General features: G+C 38.7%; 2 protein-coding genes and 2 long non-coding RNA genes across 5 annotated transcripts in view; 1 reads left to right on the top strand and 3 right to left on the bottom strand.

The window, feature by feature from the left end:
• Positions 1 to 14150, top strand: part of LOC110166143 (cadherin-18-like) — a 174644-nt gene extending 160494 nt beyond the window's left edge. Inside the window, exons 10-11 of the mRNA XM_055151377.1 lie at positions 11939 to 12205; positions 13513 to 14150. Of these exons, the coding sequence (XP_055007352.1) occupies positions 11939 to 12205; positions 13513 to 14150 (905 nt within the window). The remainder of the gene's footprint in view (positions 1 to 11938; positions 12206 to 13512) is intronic.
• A 4664-nt stretch (positions 14151 to 18814) lies between these two features.
• LOC110166152 (CD209 antigen-like protein D) overlaps positions 18815 to 24280 on the bottom strand; it is a 10582-nt gene continuing 5116 nt past the window's right edge. For both annotated transcript variants that reach the window (XM_055152185.1, XM_055152186.1), the window contains exons 5-8: positions 20362 to 20418; positions 20134 to 20276; positions 19654 to 19757; positions 18815 to 19579 (exon numbers count right to left, since the gene is read on the bottom strand). In XM_055152185.1, coding sequence (XP_055008160.1) covers positions 19441 to 19579; positions 19654 to 19757; positions 20134 to 20276; positions 20362 to 20418 — 443 coding nt within the window. In that variant the 3' untranslated portion in view covers positions 18815 to 19440. The remainder of the gene's footprint in view (positions 19580 to 19653; positions 19758 to 20133; positions 20277 to 20361; positions 20419 to 24280) is intronic.
• Positions 20589 to 21931, bottom strand: LOC129408433 (uncharacterized). Its single transcript, XR_008631938.1, has 4 exons — positions 21869 to 21931; positions 21627 to 21689; positions 21343 to 21405; positions 20589 to 21276 (listed from the first exon to the last, which is right to left on the bottom strand). It is a non-coding gene; the product is annotated as an uncharacterized LOC129408433 (long non-coding RNA).
• On the bottom strand, positions 21993 to 23115 carry LOC129408432 (uncharacterized). The gene is made up of 3 exons (XR_008631937.1): positions 22943 to 23115; positions 22188 to 22268; positions 21993 to 22113 (listed from the first exon to the last, which is right to left on the bottom strand). It is a non-coding gene; the product is annotated as an uncharacterized LOC129408432 (long non-coding RNA).

Raw genomic sequence — 24280 nt, 5'->3', positions numbered from 1 at the left:
ACTAACATCAAGCATGCCAAAACGAATTTTTGAGGTCTTATACTTTTGATCAGCTAATGAACAGCCTATTTCAATTTAATGGTTGTTTCTTGTTTTTGTCTCCCTCCCATTTCTTCTTTTTGCATGTACTGTCGACACATTTAATGTTAGCTCTAAAAATACTTTGTTTGCGATAAAGTTGATTGCCGCCCTCTAGTGGACGCCTTTGGTTTTAAGTTTTGTTTTCTGCCGCATGCGCTCATTTCAAGTGTGATCGGTTCTCAGTGCAGTCTCAGACAAAATACGTCTCTGTTTTCAGCCTTGTGGCATCTTTCTCCGTAAGTTCGGTTTGTTTTATGTTGTAATATTGTTTTCTTGTATTGTTATACATATTTGAAAGTTGAAGCAGTGGTTTGACACATTCACGGTGTTGCCTGTTGCTGGTTTCTGTTGTTAGCTCCGTCCTGTTTTGGGCTGGGTAGTGGGGCTTTTATTTTGCTGAAACATATATGCTTTTGGTTATGTATCACATCTAAGAAACTACATTTAATGGAATTACATGCAAGCTGTTTATAAAAATTTTTTAATACACATTTTTTGGGTGTTCTGTTGCAGTTTTACAAAAAAGATAAAGAGACAAGTGTGGAGATAAACGTCAGTAAAGACAAGTCTTCTCCGTGTGGTCGTGTGGACTCTCTTTTGTATGTTCGCTATCTGTCTAGCCCTGGTAGTGACGCCATCATGAGGACAGAATATTGCATTTTGAAACACTACTTAGATCCTTCATAAGCTCCAACAGTGCAAAATGTGAATTCTTGCCATTTTTTAACTGGTCTTAAAATGTTGATCAGGAGTGTACACTGTAAACTATAAGCAGCTCTTGAGATAAAATAAGTCTTCTGGGTGCTGTCTGCATCTTATTGTCCGATAATTATGAAGTGCACGTTGGCATGCTCATTGTCATTAGCTTTACCATCACTGCAAAACTCCGCTCTGGTCTCTGAGAGTTCCGAAAAGTGCTTCTGAACTCATCGTGGATGCTCAGAATGCACAAGGTAAGTGAGGAAAATGTTTGTATGACTTTCAAACTGCTTAAAGTGAACTCGCTCTGTTTTTCACGCTTTTAAGAGGCTTAGTTGGAGCCGTCACTGTCCTCATCAGCATTCACAACGCCGGGCCCGGGCTCGGCTGCATGCAGTGTCGCTCTGGAGCAGGTGGGAGGATTTCAGGCGGGCATTAGTCCACAATCAGCTCATTAAATTTGAACCTTTAGACTTTTGCACGTCGACCAGGACAGGTGATGAGGGGAGGAAAAATGTAATTAATTTGATTAGAATGCTTGAAGGGTCTGGGGATTATCACGGAAATAATAATTAAAGAGGCGGTATTACACTTCTAACAGGTAATCATTACTAACATATCATATTTAGATTGCCATGTTACCTTTTGTTGTTTTGAAGATGCAGTATTCACCGCAAAAATGTAATGACATGTTTCATAAGTTTCCGTTTCGTCTTTGTCCCACCTCCCTTGCTCCCCACGCTAAGTGACTCCCCCTTCACACTGATGATTGTTTGGGAGAAGATGCAAAATATACTTTATAAAAAACAAGTCAGTTTTAAGATCGGAGATGTACAGACCTGTCACGATAATTACTATACTGACTTGTCGTTCAGTGCATGATGGATAGAACAATTGTTTTTGGTGGTCAGTATTCATCGTGAGTGCTTTTTCTTTGTACATTTTGGTTACCTTTCTGTCCTGCCATGACATTTGAGCTGTACAGGGTTGAACTATGAACTTCTATGACTCATTACAGATTCAGACTAACTACAAGTGTTTCGTTCTGTTAGTTAGAGGTCATAGGAAAACAGAGCAACAATGATATGATGATTGACGGGACATAGGGTTATCTGTTACATAAGGGTGAGTTTTTGTTCAGTTGTAGGGAGTATTATCAGTTACATAAGAGTGAGTTGTAGAGTTGTAAGGAGTATTATCTATTACATTAGGGTGAGTTGTTGAACAGTTGTAGGGAGTATTATCTGTCCCTCTATAGCCTGGTGCAGTGGGTGAGCTGGAGTGTTCATGACGGAGAGCAGTTTGTCCTGCGTCCTCTTGTCCCTCACTGTGACAAATGTCTCCAGCTCAATGCCGATCACGTGAGCAGCTTTACGGATCAGTTTGTCGATCCGCCCAATGTCTACTCATGCCCTTCTTGTACGCAGCATTCTGTCATTCACCTGGACGCCAAGGTACTTGTAGCAGTCGACTATTTCCACATCATGGCCCTGGATGGTGATCCACTCCACTGGTGTCCTTTTTTATATATCTAATTCTGCTTTACGGTTTGGGTTCAATATTATCCTTTATTGTCTCTATTTACTTCAACAATACTGTGTATCAAACTTAGTTTAGTTTAGTCAGGGAGGGAAAATGTACAGAGACATTAAACTCATAAAAACAGAGATGTTCTGCACCAGATTGTAGCTAGACAGCTAGTTTCCAGTCCCTGATTTAAAGAAATAAATTATACACTGCAATTATAGTCAACAATAAAAGCAGTACACACTGTCCACTCTCACACACACACACACACACACACACACACTATATCACACTTTAACAGAGCAAAGAATCAGCTATTTACAACATTACAAATTTCATCTAACAGAATACATATTAAAGGTGCATTGTGAAACTTTTCTGGTGGAGGGTTTGTCAAATGTTTTTCTCCATGGAGATGTTATTACTTTGTCTGTCTGTTTCTGTCTTTCACAGTATGACATTAAACCTTTCTATCTTCACATAAACCAAGCCAGACCAAGTTACAGGTCAGATCTGTGGAGAGGCGACCCCACTCACAGTCCGAAAGCCTGTTTTTCTAGGTGTTTTTGAGCTATAAAACCACTTTTAATTTAATAAACATAAGATAAAGCTGTTTAATGTCATATTGTGGAACATTCTACACAGAGAAATAACAACATGACAAACCCCCAACCGAAAAGTTACAGAGTGTACCTTTTAACCTAACATTTCTACATAGCATGATTACATCAGTCCATAGCTTACAAAAAAAATACAATATACCAGTTTTACTCACATTACTATAGAGTGCATGATATTACACACTCAGAAAATATTGCATAGTTTATTTCCTGCCAGGCCAAGAGGAAAGACTTCGAGCCAGTGTTATTGTTGACAACGTCATTGTTAGTCCACTACAAAAATGTAACGGTCATGGAGCCTCTAGACATCCATTGCTGCCCATTGTGTCCAAACCCTGCATAATGTCTGATATAGGCCCATCAGACCAGGGCAGTTATCCTCTCCCCCAGAAGAGGAGGGCGGCCGCAGGCTGCAGGCTGTGCTGTACACAAAATGCTAATGATGCTACGCTCCAGGGCAGAGGTTCAGAGTGGAGCTGCTGTCTGCCGCAGTCTGACAGGTGTGAGGGGAGAGAGGGTCCCTAGGGCAGTGTCCATTACAAACCCTGGCTCTGTATGAAGGCAGAGGGAGAAGAGTGTGTACCTACTATGCATCCTAAAGTGGGGTTTTATCTGGACGATGGTGTGGTCACGATTCTGACATTTCTCGACTTTGATAATAAGGAATAGACTTAAGGGTGTAACAGTACATGAATTCACGACGTTCGGTTCGGTGCAGGGCTGCGCATGAGTGAGTTTGCGCAATTTATGTGTGTTCACATTACGCCACTACATGTGCAGATACAAGGAAGGCTCGGCTCTTTAATATTCGCAAGGGAACTCGCTGTGATTGGGGCAGTGTTCCATGCAGCGCTTTATAGTTAGGGCGACCATCTTGACAACAGTTGCCCCCGGTCTTAACTACGCCTCTCTGAACCATGTGAATCCTCGCAAAACTACGGTAGTTGTGTCCTGGTCCTCACTTTTCCCCCACAGCACCTGTTAATATTGTGCATTACTTTTTGAAAAATTTTGTTTACTGTTGACAAGGAATTTATTTTTTATAACATTTCAAAGATTTGTTGCTCATTTGAGAATATTTTATTTTGTTTATTAGCATTACCACGCATCATTTTGCATTTCTTTTATTTTCCTGTTTGTATAATGTTAAAATAAACTCCTGGTTTAATAAAAACACAAATAAACAACAAGCTAATTTTTTCCATTTTGTTCCCATACTGTACCGAAAATGAACCGAACTGTGACCTCAAAACCGAGGTACGTACCAAACCGTGATTTTTGTGTACCGTTACACTCCTAAATAGACTCAGTAATCAATATCGATTCTGATACCACAATGATAAAAACACTCTTTATTTAGACCATAGAATGTGATTTTCAGCATTAAAGGTCCAATATTATGTTATTGTCTGATTTATATTAAAATGTTTCCTCATCACAATTAGACCCGGAGTTGTGTTTTGTTTCATTTACACATGTTTAACACACAAACCCTGCAGATTTACACTGAGTTCTTCTCTCAAATGGAAAACATTCTATTCCACCTTGTTGTGTCATGTGGCAATACAGGAAGTGCTCCACTGTGTTTTTAAACTCCATACACCTTCACTACAATCATTTGGATGATTACTGCCCTGGAATTGCCAATCTCTACTGAACTAAAGGTAAAAGGAGCTGTTAACTTGAAAAGTATCATTACATGACATCACAAGAGTTACTCATACATGTGTGAATGAAACAAAACACAACTCTGGGTATGTTTTTTGTGAGGTAGCAACACTCTGACATGACAAAAAGCTCACAAGAGTCAATTTTATACCTTTAAATAATAGTACGTTCTTTTATATTTCCATGTGGTCTGATGTTTGTGTAATCCGTCAGTCGTGCAGGTAGTCGTCTTATAATTTTGTGCTCTTGTACTTGTTCTGATACTGCTCTAGATCATTCTAAAACTATTCAGGAAAGGTTCATTTCTGTCCTGTGAATGAGACTTTTTTAGTATCTAGTTTCGACACTAGTTTTAGTTTCGATTAGTGTCTAATTTTTGTTACTTTTGACAACAATAACATTATTTACACACAATACTGAGTGATCCTTTGCAGGTACAGGCTCTGTACTTAATTTTTTTCCCCATCTATTTGAGCATAAATATACTATAAGCAACTCTTAAGTAAAATAAATACTACTGTGTGCTGTATGCATCTTATTGTCTGATAATCATGAAGTGCACGTTGGTATTCTTTGTTGTTCTTAGCTCTACGGTCACAGCAAATCTCTGCACAAAAAGTTATGAAAAGTGCTTATAAAGTCATCGAGGTGAATAATTAGGATGCTCAGAATGCATAAGGTAAAGGAGGAAAATGTTTGTACGACTTCAAACAGTTTAAAGTGAACCATCTTTGTTTTTCACGTTTTTAAGATAAGTAAAAACCAGATACAACTCCTTTAAAGAACTTGTACTCCTCAATATGAAAAAAATTAAATGTTTCATGCTGCTGTGAGGAAACAGATTGTAGTTGAGAATAGCATGTGTGAGTAATTATTTCATCATTATTTCCGAGCGGATCAGTGGGTCAGTCGGTCGCACCATCTGGGCCCCAGTCTGGACTCTAACTGCCCAGTCCTTTGGCTTCACCAGAGGAATGAGTCATCCTCTCTAATTGTTATTGTAACATTGCTAAATATTGTTGTACGACAGGAAAATTACAAATCTGTTATGTGAAATTCGTCATTCATGCTTGTTTTATTAATCCTCTGTAAAACGTCCTTTGCCTGTGGGCCTCACCAATTCATTTTAACTTAATTCAGTGTACCAAAATCACAACAGCGGTCACCTCTCGGGGCTGAACAAGATCATTGATTTAACCAACAGAGAGTCAGAAAAACCAACAGAGAAACAGACACTGGTCAATAACAGAGAGACAGATTAACCAACATTTATAGAAAACAAGCGAATGGAGACCTGTCCCAGAACATCCACTGTGCTTAGACTCTCCTCAACAAGGAATAACTCAACAAAAAAACCCTCGCCTGTTTCAAAGTCCATAAATCACATCAAGGGCCAACAGTGGCTCAGTGGTTTGCAGTGCTTTGACGAGACTGTAAATCATATTAAAGTGTAAGGCATTATTATTAGTAGTAGTAGTAGTGGTAGTGGTAGTTGTTGTAGTGGTAGTAGTGGTAGTAGTTGGTTGTTGTAGTCGTGGTAGTGGTAGTAGTAGTTGGTAGTAGTAGTAGTAGTAGTAGTTGGAAGTAGTGGTGGTAGTAGTAGTAGTAGTAGTAGTAGTAGTAGTAGTAGGAGTTGGCAGCAGTGGTGGTAATAGTAATAGTGGTAGTAGTGGTAGTAGCGGTGGTGGTAGTTGAAATATTTGGTAGGAGTTGTAGTAGTAGTAGTAGTAGTAGTAGTAGTAGTAGTGGTAGTAGTAGTAGTAGTAGTAGTAGTAGTAGGAGTTGGCAGCAGTGGTGGTAATAGTAATAGTGGTAGTAGTGGTAGTAGCGGTGGTGGTAGTTGAAATATTTGGTAGGAGTTGGTAGTAGTAGTAGTAGTAGTAGTAGTAGTAGTAGTAGTAGTAGTGGTAGTAGTTAGTAGTAGTATTAGTAGTAGTAGTATGTTTTAAGCATTTCTGCCTCAAAACGTGCTCATGTTCTCCATCCCGAAGACTTCACTTGATAAAATGGACTAAGACTTGGGACTTGACTTGGATTTGAGGCCTGTGACTTGAGAAGACTTGATGCTTCTGATTTTAAAAAATTATGTTTTTTAAAAAATACTTTTCTCTTCATGGCTGATATATGCGCCGTTGAATTTTACAGGAACAAACTGGAACATGTCCCTCCCACTTCTCTGTTCAGTACTTTGGTTGTAAATGAAGTACTGTGATGTGGTATCCTCAAATGTACTACAGTAATATACAGTACGATACAGTATAACAGGGAACTACATAGATCCTTCATGACAAAATAATTGTTATTTAGCAATCTGAATTCTTTCTCTTCTGACCGTATTGATTCACACTAAGATCTTGTCAAGAGGAAAAAATTGCATCTCTATAACTCTTATATAAATACTCATACATAAATATACCATGAGGTTTTAATTAGAATTTAGTTTAAGTCATATAAATTGCAAAAATCGGTTTAAACTTGAAATGATTTGAAGCTCAAAGCAGAGGACTTGGACTTGATTTGGACTTATAGGCCAGTGACTCGAGACTCGACTTGGACTTGAGGTCGAAAACTTGAGACGTACTTAAGACTTGCAAAACAACGACTTGGTCCCACCTCTGCTGCCAGTAGATGATAAGCTGTACCCATTACACCAGACTGAGCACTGGGGGCTGTGAAATTACATGTTTGTTTGTTTGTTTTTTGCATTAGGAATTGCATGATGTAGAAAATAGTCAAAGACAGACCTGCTCTAAAGTGAACCACTGGAGTCGAGGCTTATGTTCTCACATTTGCTGGGTTGTAGGTTAATGGTAAATGGTCACATATTTACATCGCACCTTTCAACCTTAAAAGCTTTCAGTGCTCTTTACATCAAGGAGCGGCTCACCCACTCATACATCGGGGTGCACAGACACTCAGGCGAGGCAGTGTCTTGCCCAAGGACAAAATGGCAGTATCCATCAGTGGGAGCTGGAATTGCAGTAAATAAGTGTGCTACCAACTAACCTACCGCCACGGGAAATGGATGGAATAGTGTTGTGCTATAGGGTGAGAGTAGGGGTTATGGACGTACTGACAAAATATATGGTTTATATAAAGGATTTGTGTGTGATGTGGCTGGCAGTCTGTGATTTCATGTTTTGGCGGCCATACTGGAGGTCAAGACTGGGATTATTCAGTTTATTTCAATATAATCATGGCTACTTTAAACAGCACAAATGACTTAAAACTGTCCAAAATCGCCAGCTTGTTAGATCAGCCGTTATTAGAAAGGTATAAAGCTAAAGCAGGGGTGTGAAACTCATTTTGGTCCGGGGGCCGTATCCAACCTACTTTGATCCCAAAGGGGCCGGATCAGAAAACTCATGGCATATATACATATATAAAAATAGCAAAAAGTTCAAATATTTGTGCAGAGAAACCCAAATCTGTTACAGAAAACTTTTTTAATTGATGAACTCTTTCTTTTACAAAATATTATAATATTATGAACAACCTGAAACTTTAAGAAAAATGCAATAATCAACACAATGTTTTAACATGAACTTGTATGCAAATGGAAATAAGTAAATTTTTTTGGAAAATCCTGCACTCTGCGTCTACTTTTCTCATTTTTGACTTTTTGCTGATGAGGGGACATGGTCAACAGTCAAAACGATCGTCCTTTAAGAGCGTTTGGAAAGAGACAAGTCTTCATTTGTGCAGCTCTGGTGGGAGGGGCCACGTACAGAGACGCTGGAGACGCTGCTATGCTCAACACCGCAGAAAATTACCAATATTTTAATAGAAAATATCATTAAAATATTTTAGTAGAAAATCAGCCGAGGGCCAGATTAAAGGTCTTGGAGGGCCGGATCTGGCCCCCGGGCCGTATGTTTGACACCCCTGAGCTAAAGTCATCCTCCTGGGTTGTGGAATAGATCTCGATGTAATTCTAGTGGAGCGCTTTGTCAGTCTAATCAACGCTCGCTCTGTGCCCAACCTTTAGTATCCAGATATTTACAACGACTTAATATCTTCGACATCGTCCTGCACCAACCAAGAACTGAAAACCTACAAGGGGTTAATCTTTTTAATCCGTCCCGCCGAACTTGAAGAACAATAATAATAATTTTCAGTGTTTTAAAAGTCATTTCAGTAAATAATAAATGCCGTGGGACTTGAAAGACAGATATTTTGTTGTAAAGCTTTGTAATGATTTTCAATTATGGGATATATGTAGAAAATATATCCTATGTTATTTTGTTCTCTTAAGAGGTGGATTACCAAAAAACTCCATCCATCTCCTCCTGGTCTGACCCTTCTGTCAAATTTTAGAACCCTTCATAGCCCATGAATCAAAAAGTTTGCCCACTTCTGGATTAGAAGCATGTAAATATTTTGTAGCAGGATGTGTGAGATCTTTGTTGATCACCAAATCATCAAATCTGTTCCTGATAACAGCCAGGGGAAGTAGAATGGAGGTCAAAATCAGAGCCGGAGGGACCCGGGATGGTGGAAATAGACGGCCGGGGTGGGGGGGATTCTGTGCCAGTATACCGTAGAGAAAAATACTTTTGGTATATATCATTTCATTTACTGTAAATCCCTTTATCGTTTGTGTGGAGGTGGTCCGTCACCAGAAATGAAATGTTGACTGCACAGACGACTGTACTCAGTGGGCTCCCAATCCCTCTCTTTTTATGTCCGCTATCCACCTCTGTCTGCGATCTTTATCCGATAGAAAGATATTTTGGCCTCCTTCTTTAGCAGATTGACTCTGGCCAGAACATCCAGTAGCAACATAGGTCAAAACCATTGTTATTCATTTCAAATTTTATCACACAGAAATACTACACGTTGGTCCAGATGGATAGTTTGACCTCCAGTATGGCGACATAAACACCAGATCACGTGATTTTGTGACGTAGACGCAAATCTCAATATGAAAAGAGGCGAATGTAACAAGTATTTATCTGCACAGTCTACACAATTCTTGTTTTGATTTTGCTGCCTCATTAAAATGAACGGGATAGAATGCTTATACAGTGCCAGAGTGTGTGCGCAGCTATTTTAACCACGTCACTCCTGGAAGCGTCTATAGGAGGCAGTGGCTGTGCTGCTGTGGCGTGGGGAAAAGTATACAGTACGTGCCAGATGGTGGAGTGCAGTTTTATGCAAATACAGTACAATCAGGCTCTGCCCTCACGAAAGGAGCAGTAAACTCCACTATTTCAGTCTTCACCAATGCGCACTCAAACAGAGGAAAACATGAGCAAAGCCTAACGCTGTTTTTTTATTCGAAAACATGACGATTGGAGAGTAAAAAACTGAAGATGGTGATCAAATGGAGCGGACTTTTCATGAAACCAACAGCATGTAATCCAATAAAGGTTCACTGTGTAACTTTCTAGTGGAGGGTGCATCACCTGTTTGTTTCTACGGATATGTCATTGCTCTTTGTGGCATTAAACAGCTCTACCTTACATTTATTTTATTTATTACAAGTGGTTTTATAGCTCAGAAATACTCTAACTGTGAGCGGGATTCACTCTCCACAGATCTGACCTGTAACTTGGTCTGGTTTGGTCTCCATGAAGATAGAAAGGGTTAATACCATACTGCGAAACATTCCAGACAAAGCAATAACATGTTCATGGAGAAAATTTGACAGACCCTCCACCAGAAAAGTTACGCAATACACCTTTAATGGATGTCCCTGTTTTTAGTATGTGAGTCTTTATTTTCTTCTTAGATTTTAGCTTTTTAGAATTGACTTGAACTAAATTTTGTAATTTATTCCTGGTTAAACACTATCATATTTTACGGGCTATTAGGCGCTCTGGATTATAAGGCGCACTGTCATTAAATGGTCTATTTTTTAACTTTTTTCACAAATAAACCGCAAATATTTGCAGTAACTGTATAAAGTGTTTGTTGATTTTACAAGCAGTTCCTCAGTTCGCCCCATGCATTTGACCCATTATTCAATAGTGACCATTACCAGACCTTGTGGTACTCTTGGTCATGATAACCTTAGCTGTACTGTACATGTTTAAGTTGATGTGGGAAACTGGAGAGCCTTGAGGACACAAACCCAGAACTTTCTTTCTGTGTGGGCCACTCCTGGACAAAAGGATTAAATTGAGTCTACAAGACCAAGGTCCTCACAACAAAGAAAATATATATCCATTGGTGTATATGATTTTACTGAGGAAAATATATAAACGGCCATCTTACATACCTCCCTTTTTCTCCAACACATGAATTCATAATAATAAATGTCTGCCTTCTTTAAATACACCACAGACTTACTCAGAGACACACCTTCTCTCTGGAGCAGTGAGTGTGCTGTAAGGTTTTTTGCTCTGTGCTGATGTCCCCCAAACGTCCTTGTGCGAGGTATGCCTCTGCAAAATGTATGCTTTAAAGTCAGTATTCCACAACTTAAGGAGTCTCTGTGTGTTTTGTGCTGAAGCCCTGTCCACTGTCCCTGTGTGTCAGCCTCAGGAACCTCCTGTTGTGAGATGAACCACTGACAGAACAGAAAAGGTTTTCTCAGAAACAGAACACAATACTTAAGACTGAGATGAATTACCTTCTGTTTTGGGGATTTTTTTCTGTTGTAAATGTTCTTGTTTGACAGTGGGTCAATCAGAATATGAGCTTTCTTCATCATATTGAACATCACCAAATCAGTGCACCTCCTTTTACAAGACCAAACCCTTCAGGGAGTTTCATCTGAGGAAAAAGTGTCATGTTAACTGGAAACTTCAAGACACCTTTATAATCTAAATGATCTTTGGAACTGCTAAGGTTGTTCCTGTTACGGCACAGAGATTATGCTATTAAAATAACTTTATGCATTACCCACATATTTATCCCATTCAGTACACTGCTATAAACTATGCATATAAATGCACTAAATAATAAAACATTTGAATAACCAGATTTAATCTTTATATAATATAATGTTTAATTGCAATGAATTATACCAGAGGGGGTGACAATAAAAAAGTTATACACTGCCAGTCAAACTATGACTGGACACATAATGGAATGTATAGAAAACATTTGCTTTGAACCCTGGTTTGCACTTGTTCTTGACAAGGCACCTGTGAAGTGAAAATCGCTGTCAACAAACAAATGGTGGCTACTTTGACGATTTGCTACATAATTCCATATATCTTCCTTCATAAATTTGATATCTTCTGTTTGTACCAGAATTCAAAGAAGTAAACATAAAGGAAAAAATAGAAACTTTTGACTAGTGGTGGATATTCACTTTCTCTTTCTCACTTTCTCAGTGTAATAATACTCTGTCCTCTCTCTCCTGTCTGTGTCTGGTTCTGTTCCTGCTCCAGACAGCACAGCCAGCCTGGTGTCCCGCCGGAGGGAGGGCTTCTCTGGGCAGAGGGAGAGCCTCTTCAGCCTGGTGCTGGTGGTGTCCGACGGGGGAGAGCCTCCTCTGAGCAGCACGGCCACACTGCACATCCGCGTGTGCGTGTGTGAGAGGAACAGCAGGGGGCGCTACGGAACCAACGTTTGCCAGGCTCAGGCCTTCCTCTCGTCCGCTGGCATCAGCACTGGGGCATTTGTGGCCATCCTGCTCTGCGTTGTCATATTACTGGGTAAGTCTTATGTCTGAGTGAGCAACATAGATGTATGAAGAAGTGAACTAAGGGAGCGATGTCACCCATAAACACAGACTGTATATATGAGTGGACTTTGCTAGGAAGTTCTCCAGGAGGCTCTTCCGGCTCTTTCTAACTCTGGCTCCAATTTACTTACATTGAGATCTTGTCGTCTCTCTCTCTCTAACTGCTGCAGTGAGCCTCGTCATTTTGGTCTTAAAATGTTTGTATTAACCCACTCTACATGATCCTGAATTTCTTTATTTGCTATTTTGTCTGTCAAAAAATCCTATTCATAACATCCGGCTCTAGATTCACTCCTGTAACCATAATGTAAGAATCTGAGCGGCGCTGAAAGCTATGGGTGATGTCACACTCACTTAGTCCACTTCTTTTATACAGTCTATGCCCATAACCTTTGGCTCTAGTCAAATGAAGCTCACTGAGGCCTGCAGTTATAAGGTTAGGGTTAACCCCTTCCTACACCACTGGTTTAGCAGAAGCAAGGGAAACATTTTAAGACTAAAATGACAATATAAACAATCAACCTTAACAGATTAAAGACCAGAAGACCTGTTCCATCACTTGGTCCACCTGGTGGATGGCCCTCCACCTGCCCTCTGGTGGAATGTACAGGTCCATACAGAATAACCTGACTGACTTCCACCATCCATAACCTTGATTGATTAATTGATTAGTTTTTATTTCGATTGATTTGATTGATAACCTTGAAGTGGACTTTGCATTGTTGAATCACATTAAAACACAAATGTGACTTTCTGTCCCAGTGATGCACTTTAATGTTGATTTATGCTGCTCCTACTGATACTGTTCATTACATACACTACCAGCCAAAAGTCTGGGACACCATCTCATGTGTTGTTCACGCGTTTTTTTACTATTCTATTAGATATATACAGAAGAAATAAAACATATACTTGATGTACTTGACTACTTCTGTATGTATAAAAAATGTAGAAAGCAGTAAAAAAAAAAAAAAAACATGAGTGGGTGTAGTGTATCTGCTGCACAGAATGTTTTTAATTGTGCTTAAACTGGTTCACCCTGGCATAGCACTTTACATTAAAACTATTCTTTGAAAGTATTTTTGTAAAGCCCAAAACCACAACAGCAGTTTCCTCTCAGATCATTGATTCAACCAGCAGAGAGTTAGAAAATCCAAGAGAGAAACAGACATTGGTCAATAAGAGACAGATTAAAGGTGCACAGTGTGACTTTTCTGGTGGAGAAACTCAATCACAGATCATCTTATTCACACTCTGTTTTGTTTCTCTTCACTGCAGCCATCGTCATACTCTTCACCCAACTGCGCCACAAGAAAACCAGCAAAGACAAACTCATTCTATCCGAGGAGGACATCCGAGAAAACGTGGTAACCTACGATGACGAGGGCGGAGGAGAGGAGGACACGGAAGCGTTTGACATCACCGCGCTGCGGAACCCCAAAGCATCTGAACGCTATCCCAAACTCCACCGATACTACGACCACAGCCCTTACGAGGACGAGGAGACGGAGGAGGACAGCGAGGATGGAATCGTGATCGTGCGACGCAGAAAAAGATCGAATTTCAACCGCGACAGCTACAGTCCCGACTCGGAACCTTCGTGGTTTGTTGTGGATCACGTCCCGAGAGACATCAGCCAGTCGGCGCCTTCCCTGCTGTTGGACGGTCACGATATCGTCCAGCAGATTCTTCACCGGAAAGTAGCTCAGGCGGACTGTGACACCAGAGGACCTCCGTACGATTCGCTCCAAACGTACGCCTACGAAGGGAGAGGGTCGCTAGCGGGATCTGTCAGTTCACTCGGTCTGACGCTAGATTCTTTCCCAGAACTAAGCTACGCCGATTTAGAAGACTGGGAGCCGGACCAGCAAGTTCTAGAGCGGATTATCGGAGAACAGGATGCAACGGACTCCTAAAAGTGCACAATCTTTTATATATGTTCTTTGGACGATTTTGCTGCAGATTTTGTTGAAAACAGGGCGCAAAAGGTTAAGACGAATGAACACTGCAAAAAAGGAGGCTACATGAGTTGAAATGGTTTCATTTCAGAACACAAATTTTTGTTGAAAAAGTGAGCATCAAACTGCCATGTTTGATTTGCCAGTTGGATGCGTCTGTTGTTTCTGGTTCTGATATTGTCATATTTTAGTTATGGGATTTGGACATCGTAATTGTGTGGTTGTTGGATCCTAACAGCGGAAAACAGCTCAAGAAATGGGCTTCGGAAGTTTGCGAACTCCATAACTGCAAAGGAGAATCAGCTCTGTGTGACTGCAAACCTCTGTTTAAACGGTTTCCCTTCCCAGCAGAATTGAAAAATAGTGAAATGCGAAGGCGATGGGCAGGTGATACACAGGAAGGACCAAATAGGAAACCTCTGACTGCCTAAGAAATCATCCCAAGTTTGCCGTGAACATTTTGTACGTGGAGCACCATCAAAGCAGAATCCTGATTCCTCGCTCAATCTTGGTTATGAATTTAAAAAGTTAACGCCAAAGCAAAAGGCACCAGTTGTTCACCAAGAAACACCTTCCACTGCAAAGCGACCAAGATGTCGAACAAGAAAGTGTGAGCTCAGCCTGTTTGTCTTGTGTACCTCTCGCTTAACAAATGACATCCCGCTTTGTTGGCGCTCCACATACAAAATGTTCGCTGCAAACTCGGGATAATTTTATTGGCAGCCAAAGGTTTCCTTTTTCGTCCTTCCTGTGGATCAATACTGCCCATCGCCTTCGCCTTTGACTATTTTTCTTTTCCATTCGGAAGGGAAACCCGGAGGTTTGCAATCACACAGATCTGATTCCTTTTTGCAGTTACGGAGTTGGCAAACTTCCGAAGCCCGTTTTAGGACATACAACAACCACACAATTAGAATGTCCAAATCCCATAATTAAAATATGACAATATCAGAACCAGAAACAAATCGATATGGTTCAAAAGACTTGAAAAGATCGACTTTGACAATAGACGCATCCCACTGGGAAATCAAACATCCCGGTATGCATTGTGAATGTTTGAAATTCGTGATGCATGTATTTACTTTGGAATATTTTACTAGTGTCGTTTTAGCACTTTTTTTTATTTCTAGCATTATTATTTTCTAGTCAACTTAAGGTCTTAATGGAATTTTCTGCACCGATGATGATCAAATTAGAAAACCTTGAAACAGCACATAAACAAGAAGCCAAATATTGAAACTTGTTAAAAGGATTAATCTTCTGAACTGAAGTCATGTTTCATAATGTTGGTATTCCTTTTTTGCAGTAAACATGAATCAGAGCACAAGAAAAGCCATTTCTATTGATCCTCAAAAAGACGTTGAGTAGCTGAAGTTGTCTTTTGAATACTGTTGTTTTCTCTGTGCTTGTTTGGTATTTTTTATAAAATAAATAAATACATTGTTAAACAGATTTTGTCAGGTTTACCAGGTTGTTACAAGTTTTTATGATGGATCATGTTTTTTCTACATGCCACAAACTGAATTAAAAAATAATAAATTGGTATGCAAGCCCTTTTGAGAGAATGTTAAAGGTATGTCAAAATTTTGTTTACAATTTCATAAACTTGACCTTTCTGTATCCGCAGATACGAGCTAAATGTTCAAATCAAATAGAGCTTTTACTGATGACAGTAAATGCTGCTGTAGTGAAGGACAGTGTCTCAAAAGTTTGTGTGTACCTCCCCCATGTGGCCATTCAGGGTATTACCGCCAGTGACAGGAACGACACAAAGCACAATACCACAGTTTTGGTTGAACACAAGTGATATCTCATTAAATAGTAACAGACTTTGGTTTAAAATAACCACTGAAGAGCACCTAAGCTTTTTCATAATAAATGAATTCATTCATGTTTGCATTTTTTTTGTGAGTAGTCTAATGCATTTGTCCTATTCTGTCAATGCAACCAGACAAAAATGTCAGAAACTAAATAAAAATGTATAAAACTATGACAAATTCTATATTTTTAGATGAATAATAAAGGGGAGCTGATGAAGGTCCAAGCTCCTATGGTGAAAAAAAAACTTACATGTATCATTTTCTTTATTTTATTAAAGATTATTATTATTCTTTTATTTATTATTATTATTTATTTATTTTTTATTTTTTTATTGCCCAAGACGTATGGTAGCAAAATGTTTTTAATGCCACTGTTTTGTATGTATATGTACTGTGCTGGATACGACAGCTGTTTTGTATTTTGAAACAGCTGACAGAATAACTGGCAGGAAAACAGGCAAATTATTATTATTGTTTTTATTATTTAAATGGTTATAATAAATTACTTAATGATTATAAATATTTTTTTTTTTTTTTTTTTTTTCAGAAATTATGTTTGTATCTTTCCTTTTCCTAACGCCTAACCTGAGCTGGGTTTTGTGTCTGGCGCCCTCTGCTGGTCATAGTGGTGAGTGACATAAGAAATAAAAACTCATCTGTCTGAAATGAAAATCAATCAATTAGTCAATGAAATATTATATTTTTGGACTGATGTGGCCACTATTTTGCAAATACTGACAAAACAGCAAAATTAAAAAGGTCCTTGCCTCCCCCTGGCTATTTGTGGAGTTATTTAGAGAAATTACTAATCTTTTTTTTTGTTTGTTTGTTTTTCATTAATTTGATCAAAATCACTAGTAATATTTAATGGTCATGCTGAATTTTTTATGTATTAATTTTGAATAATTTGAAGTTTGTCTTGTCTAATCTATTCACAGTCCAATGAAAGCATAATGACGGATAGAGCATATGACGCCTGTTCCTGGTGTATATTTTTATCAAAGAATAAAACACATTGCAGAAAGCTGTGTGTGCCAGAGCTTTTTTAAAAAATCATTTTCATGTATGTATTGTCCTTTTTTAGTGAACTGTGGCATTGCGTTATTATACCAAAATGAATGTCTTGTGGTACTGAGTGGTTTGATCAAAATGTTATGTTCACATGTAATAATAATAATATTGATTGAATTTTATTCAAATAGTCACGTTTTCCCTTCACTTTTGTCTAAAACAGGACTGTAGTCACAGTGTCTTTTAGTGCATTCTTCTGGCAAACTGCAACAACCGCAGTCCCATTATCATTTGTTGTTTTGCCCAACTTATAACCGACAACTGACAACCATAGCTGGCTCAAACAGCGGTGAACAAACCCATTTCATCATCCACGGAATCAGACATGTGCAGCGATTCCTAGTCAGAGCGTATGTGCAACCAGAGACAACAGCAGTGCTAACTTTCAACACAAGTGTTTAAAAATAATTTGCTTTTAGCAACAAGTCATTGTAGTTTCATATTTATAATGATTAGATATTAGTTAGAAATAGGGTTTGCGTGACTAGTAAATATTTGTAGTCGACCAGTCGATTTGACTCCGACTGTCAGTACATCATCAGTAAAAAGTTAGCCCAAATAATGCAATAAATTTGCAATTTATTATAAATTGTTAATGTGCAAAGGGGAATCCTTATTTAAGGAAACATAATACTAATTTTAACAACAATAATAACAATATAATAGCATTTAAACTTTTCATGTGAACAACAGGGTACTGGCACCTTTGCGCATGCACGTAAATTCTGCAGGACTCTTGCTTTGGCTGAGTTTTTTTGTTTGTTTTACTGTCAATGTTTTCATGAAGAAAGATGAGACTGTTGTACTGTTTGGCAGCAGTGTTCACAGCGAGCAAAAAGATCCTCTCACTGGGTGTGCTTGTAGCTGGAACAGCAAGGTTGGCTTTGGAGAGCTTTGCCAAACAGGGAAAGCACTTCTGATGGCTGGCAGAAGGTAACCCATGGTGGAAATGTGGGGCAATAATAAATATTGCTTGACCTTCTCATCTACGGTGTTGATAAAGATTTTTTCCCGTGTTTGGAATGAGTGGGTCCCAGGTGCCTATAACAAACATTTTTATACATGAGCTTTGTTCAGGACACTAGTAAATAAGATTAATAGTTTACAGTCATAATAATTATGCGTAAAATATGCAGTGTGCTTCTCATGTTTTCCCACCCAATATATTATTATTATACAATATGTTAAATTGTATTTAAATATGCAACATTACAATTTTATCTGAATGTAATAAGCCTCATATATATATATATATTTAAAAAAAATGTGTTTCTCACCTTCCACGGTGGTAGGTCTCTCTCACCCTCATTGAGCTCGGGTCCTGGGAGCTTGAGAGTTCTGCGCAGTATCTTTGCTGTTCCCAGTACTGCACTTTTCTGGACTGAGATGTCCATTGTTTTTCATATATATATATATATATATATATATATATATATATATATATATATATATATATTTATTTGTGGTGGTGCCTCTCCATGATCCGGGAGCAGCAGCGTCTTCAGGTGGCTTGAGGTGCTATGTTGAATTCACACTGTTTTCTCTTGTGTCTTTGTCACAAATATGTTCTGTTCTTTTGGACAAAATGTTGTGTTGAATCTACACTAAATACACAAGAACATACAGAGTGTGTAGGATTTACACAATGGAATAGTGGACACTTGTTGCACATGACTCATATAAAAAATGTTGCCATGGTTTATGTTAAATGAACAGTTTATTGGTGTCTGTGTCCAACATGAATAAAATGTGTCCAAACCCCACAGTGTGTTTGTGCACAGGAGTGAAACATGCTAAAGCTACACATGAGTGAAACATACAGTGGAGGAAATAAGTGTCTGATCACTTGCTGATTTTGTATGTTTGTATACTGACAAAGAAATTTACAGTCTATCATTTTCATGGTAGGTTTATTTTAACAATGGTTTTCTTAGTGACTGTGGTCCCAGCTGTCTTGAGATCATTGACCTGTGGAGTTCTAGGTTGAGTTCTCATGATCACTGAAACCCCAGACCAAGGCTGATTGACGGTCATTTTGTAGTTCTTAGATTTTTCAAACAATTGCACCAACAGTTGTCTCCTTAACGCCAGCTTCTTGCTTATGGTTCTGTAGCCCATTCCAGCCTTGTGCAGGTCTACAGTCTTGTCCCTGACATTCTTTGACAGCTCTTTGGTCTTTCCCATGTTGGAGAGTTTGTAGTCTGATTGATTGACCTTCAAACAGGAGTCTAATTCTGGTGACAAGTTGATTAGGAGAGTCTAACTGGTCTGTGGGAGCCAGAACTCTTAATGGTTGGTAGGGGGTCAAATTCTTATTTCCTTCACTGTAGTACTAAATGTTAATATTGATATGAGCCTTAAAATGTCAGCCTCTTTTGGCAGATACACAGAAGCTTTTCATAACAGCCTTCGTCATTCCAGGTGTTCCCGGTGCCTTTGGTTTCAACACAGAACTCATCATTGTAACTGTTATTTGGCTCTCCACTGTACCAAAATCTGAAAGTCATTAAATAAGAGCTTAAAAATCACTTCTGAAACTCAATGTTGGTTTAAAATGTTGCTTTGTGAACCTTGTGTTGAGCTGAGATCCGTCCACCCATCTCCACTGTCTAGGTTCAGACTGGGTTGCAGTCAGTCCAATCCATCGGCGCCCGCTGAATGTACTCGCAAATGTCTGTAGAAACAGTTAAAGCCACATTCAGGGACCTGAAGTTGTCAGCTGTCAAAAACAAGCATTTAACCTCAATAACACATGATTCATTTCTCTGGGACTCACACCAAACTGGCGAGTGAATTACAACAGGCTCTGTGCACAACAGTATACAGTTAGTTCTGGTCTCTGGGAACTCTGTTTTTTGCAGAGTGGCTCTAAAATCAATAAATACTGACAGGTCACACAGTGGACCACACGCTGTGGGTGGATGACAATCACATGTGAGTATTTCACCAGGGGACACTTGTGTTTCGAAAGGTCGATTTTACAAATTAAACGCTACAAACTGAAATAATCTACACAGAAACATAATCAGTTGGATGTGTGGTCTCCAGACCTGCTCCTGGTCACTGTTGATGATGATGAGATCTGCTCCTCTCTGCTGACAGTACTGCCGGCTCTCCTCCCAGCTCTGCTCTATGGTGGAGCCCAGGTACACACTGCCTTGGAAATACACCCAACCTTTACTCAGATCATCTTCTGAAAAAGAAATAATATTCATTCAGAAATGTTTTAACTGACCATCATCTTTAAAAATACTAAAATAGTGAGCAATTATACTCACTGAAGTTTTGCACTTTAAGTTTCAGTTCCTCGTTTTCTGCAGCTTTTCTTTGTTGCACTTGAAAGAAAAGGAAATATGAAATAGAACTGAAACCTGGGTAAGGGTTGGTCTTGCAGTGGCATTATGGTTAACCTTAATTTAGCAATGGAGGAACAGAGTTGCAAAAAAAAAGCCACACATGGTAAATCAATACATGAACCCTTTCCAATGATAGACAGCTAGGTAAAATGATAAAAAGCAAACATTTTTAACAAATAAAGTTGCTTTTGAGAATGCAACAAGTGTGCAATCACATTCCTGTTTAGGATCAGTATCTTGCTAAAGTAAATATATAGATGATAAACAATAATGTTGAAACTACTTTTTACCACTGACAGAATAACCCTAGAGCAAGAGAATCCAATACAAGAAAAAAAAAGATGTAATATTGAACGTAAATCACCCGAGGACAGTGTTGTCAGATCCAATTATTGCATCTTTTTCAGAGCTGTTGTGGGTGGAAGATATTGTCCATATGCTGGGCCAGAGCTATTTTCCATGTGTTAAGAATATTTGAATTTACAGACAAATCGTCATGCCCAAAGTCATCAGTGCAGAGTGTGTGTGTGTCTTTGAGTGTGTGACAGAGCAGGGGACGGGTCTGGGTCATCACAGAAGCACTATTTACATAATTAGAAAATACAGCAGTGCCATTCATTTGACAGGTTTTAAGCAGATTTTCACTCTTCAGAGCTGGACATTTGCAGGTGAGGAACTAACTAACTATGATCTGGGACTACATTCACATTTAAGTATCACTATTCTAGTCATAATGCATTTCTAACTGTACTGAAGTTGTGCACATGCAGATCCTGTCATGTACGTTATACTTACAGGACTGATGGTTGGATACTTCTCGTTGGCAGGTTCTCAAGGCTGAAATAGAAATTGTTTCAGTGGTTTTATCAACCGGGTTTGACCAAAAAGTATAATATTACTTACAGGAAAGAGTCTTCTCTATCTCGTCTCTTTTCTGGGAAAGGGTTTGCTGATTGCTTTTGAGGGCTGAAAATCAACATTCTGTCTTATTAATATGAATGGGCAGACAAATAAAAACATACATCTCATTTGACATTTGAAACTGGTGTAATGGTTTATCTGGGTTCAAGGTCCCAAGCTCAGACCTCCCAATATGTATTCTTCACAAGTTACATGAGACTGAAACAGAAATTGTTGTCATGGTTTTACAAATTGGTTTTGACAAAAAAAAGTGCAATATTACTTACTGGAAAGAGTCTTCTCCATCTCGTCTCTCTTCTGGGTCAGGGTTTGCTGACAGCTTTTGAGGGCTGAAAACCAACATTCATTCTGATTCATTTGAACGAGCAGACAAATAAAAACTTGCATTTATTTTGATGTGAAGCTGTTGAAATGGATTGTCTGAGTTCACAGAAGGGTCAGTTCAATAGACAGTGACCAAATCAAACCTGCTCACCTTCATTCACATCGACAGTGCAGATTTACTTACAGGACTGATGTTTCTCTAACTGATTTCTTGTGTTGGACAGAGACTGCTGACAGTCTTTGAAGGCTGAAAAAGACCAAAAAAGCATAGGCGTGAAGAAATAATTTTGTTTGTGTCTCATTACATGTATTCTTGTTTTGCTAATAAAAAAATTTAGAGTAAAAGTTAAAGAGATTTACGTTTCTCAAGTGTGTCCCTCTCAGCAGTTACATTGTCACATGGGCTCATGTCGATGTCTGGAGGAAGGTCTACAAATCCAAAAGTGATTTATTTCTTTGTGGCTGTGATTATTAATATTGTTTTACTTCATTATGTGACTCACAGAGACGTAAATAAACATTGAGAGAAGCTTGTATGATGCACAGAAGACCAAAGCTGATGCAGACCAGGAGAATCCATTTCCCTACAAACATAATGTTAAAGATCAGAGAGGAAAGAACATTTTAAATTCCTATACTACACAAATTGACTTTGTGAGCTTTAAGCCATGTTGTTTCCTCATTATAAACATACTTAAAGTTGTGTTTTGTTTCATTCACACACAGGACAGCACCTTTGGGAACAGGCTGCTGTCCCACACACATCCCTTTAACTGATAAAAGCAAAAGGATGAACTGCTATGTTGTTATGTTTGTTTTATTGTTGCGCCTGCCGAAATTTAAATTTCCTCAGTAAAGTCTCTATCTATGTTTGTGTGAACCTGAATTATTAGTTTACATGTCCAAAGCTCCAAATGCTCTGTTCCACCTGGTGATGTCGTGGGAGTTTTCATCTTAACAGCTTTTACCTTTAGTTCATTAGAGATTGACAATTCCAGGTCTGAAATCATCCAGTTTTACTCAAGTGAAGGTGTATGGGGATTAAAAACACAGTGGGGCTCTACCTGGATTACCACATGACATCACAAGGTGGAACAGAGTGTTTTCAATTTGAGAGAACTCAGCTTAAATATGCAGCATTTGTGTGTTAAATATGTGTGTGAATGCAACAGAACACAACTGTGTGTTTTTGATGAGGATACAACATTATAACAGATCAGAAAATAGAGTAATATGGGCCTTTTAAATAAAGTCTTACCTGGTTCGGTGGCAGTCTGTGAATCAGAGACACTTCCAGAGTTTCTCCTGTTCCTTTTGACATGAACCCTGTGCTCCTCCATCTTCTCTCTGCAGACTCAGGTCTGATATAAATGTGAGCTGGAGCTCTACAGCACAGATCTTTGATGCATTACTTGTGAGAAACATATTACATGTGTGTTTCTCATGTGTTTTTTTTTCTGGTTCCTCATTTCTCGTTTCTAAGTAGATAGTGGCATTCAGCAGTACATTACATCACTCTGAGAGGTGCATGCTACAACAGACCTAACAAGAATCATTTTCAGTATCTCCTTAGACAAATGAAAGTTCAGTTATCATTATTGTTTTTCAAAAGGGCCAATGACTTTTTATTTTTACTTTATCATTTGAATGAATAGGTCTTGTGACTAATGTTTTGCACCTGTTATCTTGCATTTTAAAATGTTTAAAATGTATGTATGCTTTAAATAAATTAATTAATTAATAAGATTATAGAAATAAATATACAAAAGCATGATACAAAACAATACACAACAATTTCACAAACCTGATGTGATGGAAGTAGTTCCATTATAAAAGGGGGAGTGACTTGATTTGAATAGCAAGTGGAGGAGGGACTTAGAGCAACAAACACAAAACAACATTTCAAATTTCAGGTCTGCCTTTGATTCATGTGGCTTTCATTATCACTGGAACATTGACAAATTCCATCAGTTTTTGTCTAACAGAAACTCTTTCAAGGTTCAAACTGTTGAATAAAGTTTCAGCAGTTGCTGTCCCTACAGGGACACTACAGTGTCCGTGCGTCAGCAGTGTACACTGTTGTTGATCAGGTGCTTTAATCCTGCTGTTCAATCTGTGCTGGAAAGCACTCTGCCATTTCCATTTGCGGGGTTCTCTTGTGTAACAAAAACTGCTTCTCAAAAGTGAGTGTGAAAGGAGGAAGGAGAAGAGGAAGAGGAAGGGGGTATTTAAGTCTGTCTAACTCGCCCTAGATTTCACAATGACTTTTATTAGACAGCAAAGTGAAACAAAGTGAAACAGTTAATGGTGCTTTCACTTCTTACTTCTGAGTTAAAGAAAAATAGTTTATTGTTATCTACAGAGAGCAAAAAAATGTTCTGCTTTTACAATATACCTTTTAGGTAGAAACAATACACACACACACACACACACACACTGGTCAGATGAACAAACTGCATTTCAATGCACTGTACCTCCACAAAGATAATGCAATGACAATAAACTGAATCAGAATCTCATCAAAAATAGACCTGGAGTTTTATTTTTTTTTGTTTTTTTTTTTTGAGACAGGGACAGCACATAATTCTTACATTAA

This window comes from Boleophthalmus pectinirostris, unplaced genomic scaffold (assembly GCF_026225935.1).
Source record: "Boleophthalmus pectinirostris isolate CB_2022bp ecotype Guang Dong unplaced genomic scaffold, ASM2622593v1 HiC_scaffold_16, whole genome shotgun sequence".
In the NCBI taxonomy this organism is placed as follows: domain Eukaryota; kingdom Metazoa; phylum Chordata; class Actinopteri; order Gobiiformes; family Gobiidae; genus Boleophthalmus; species Boleophthalmus pectinirostris.
This window is presented reverse-complemented; position numbering and strand designations above follow the sequence as displayed.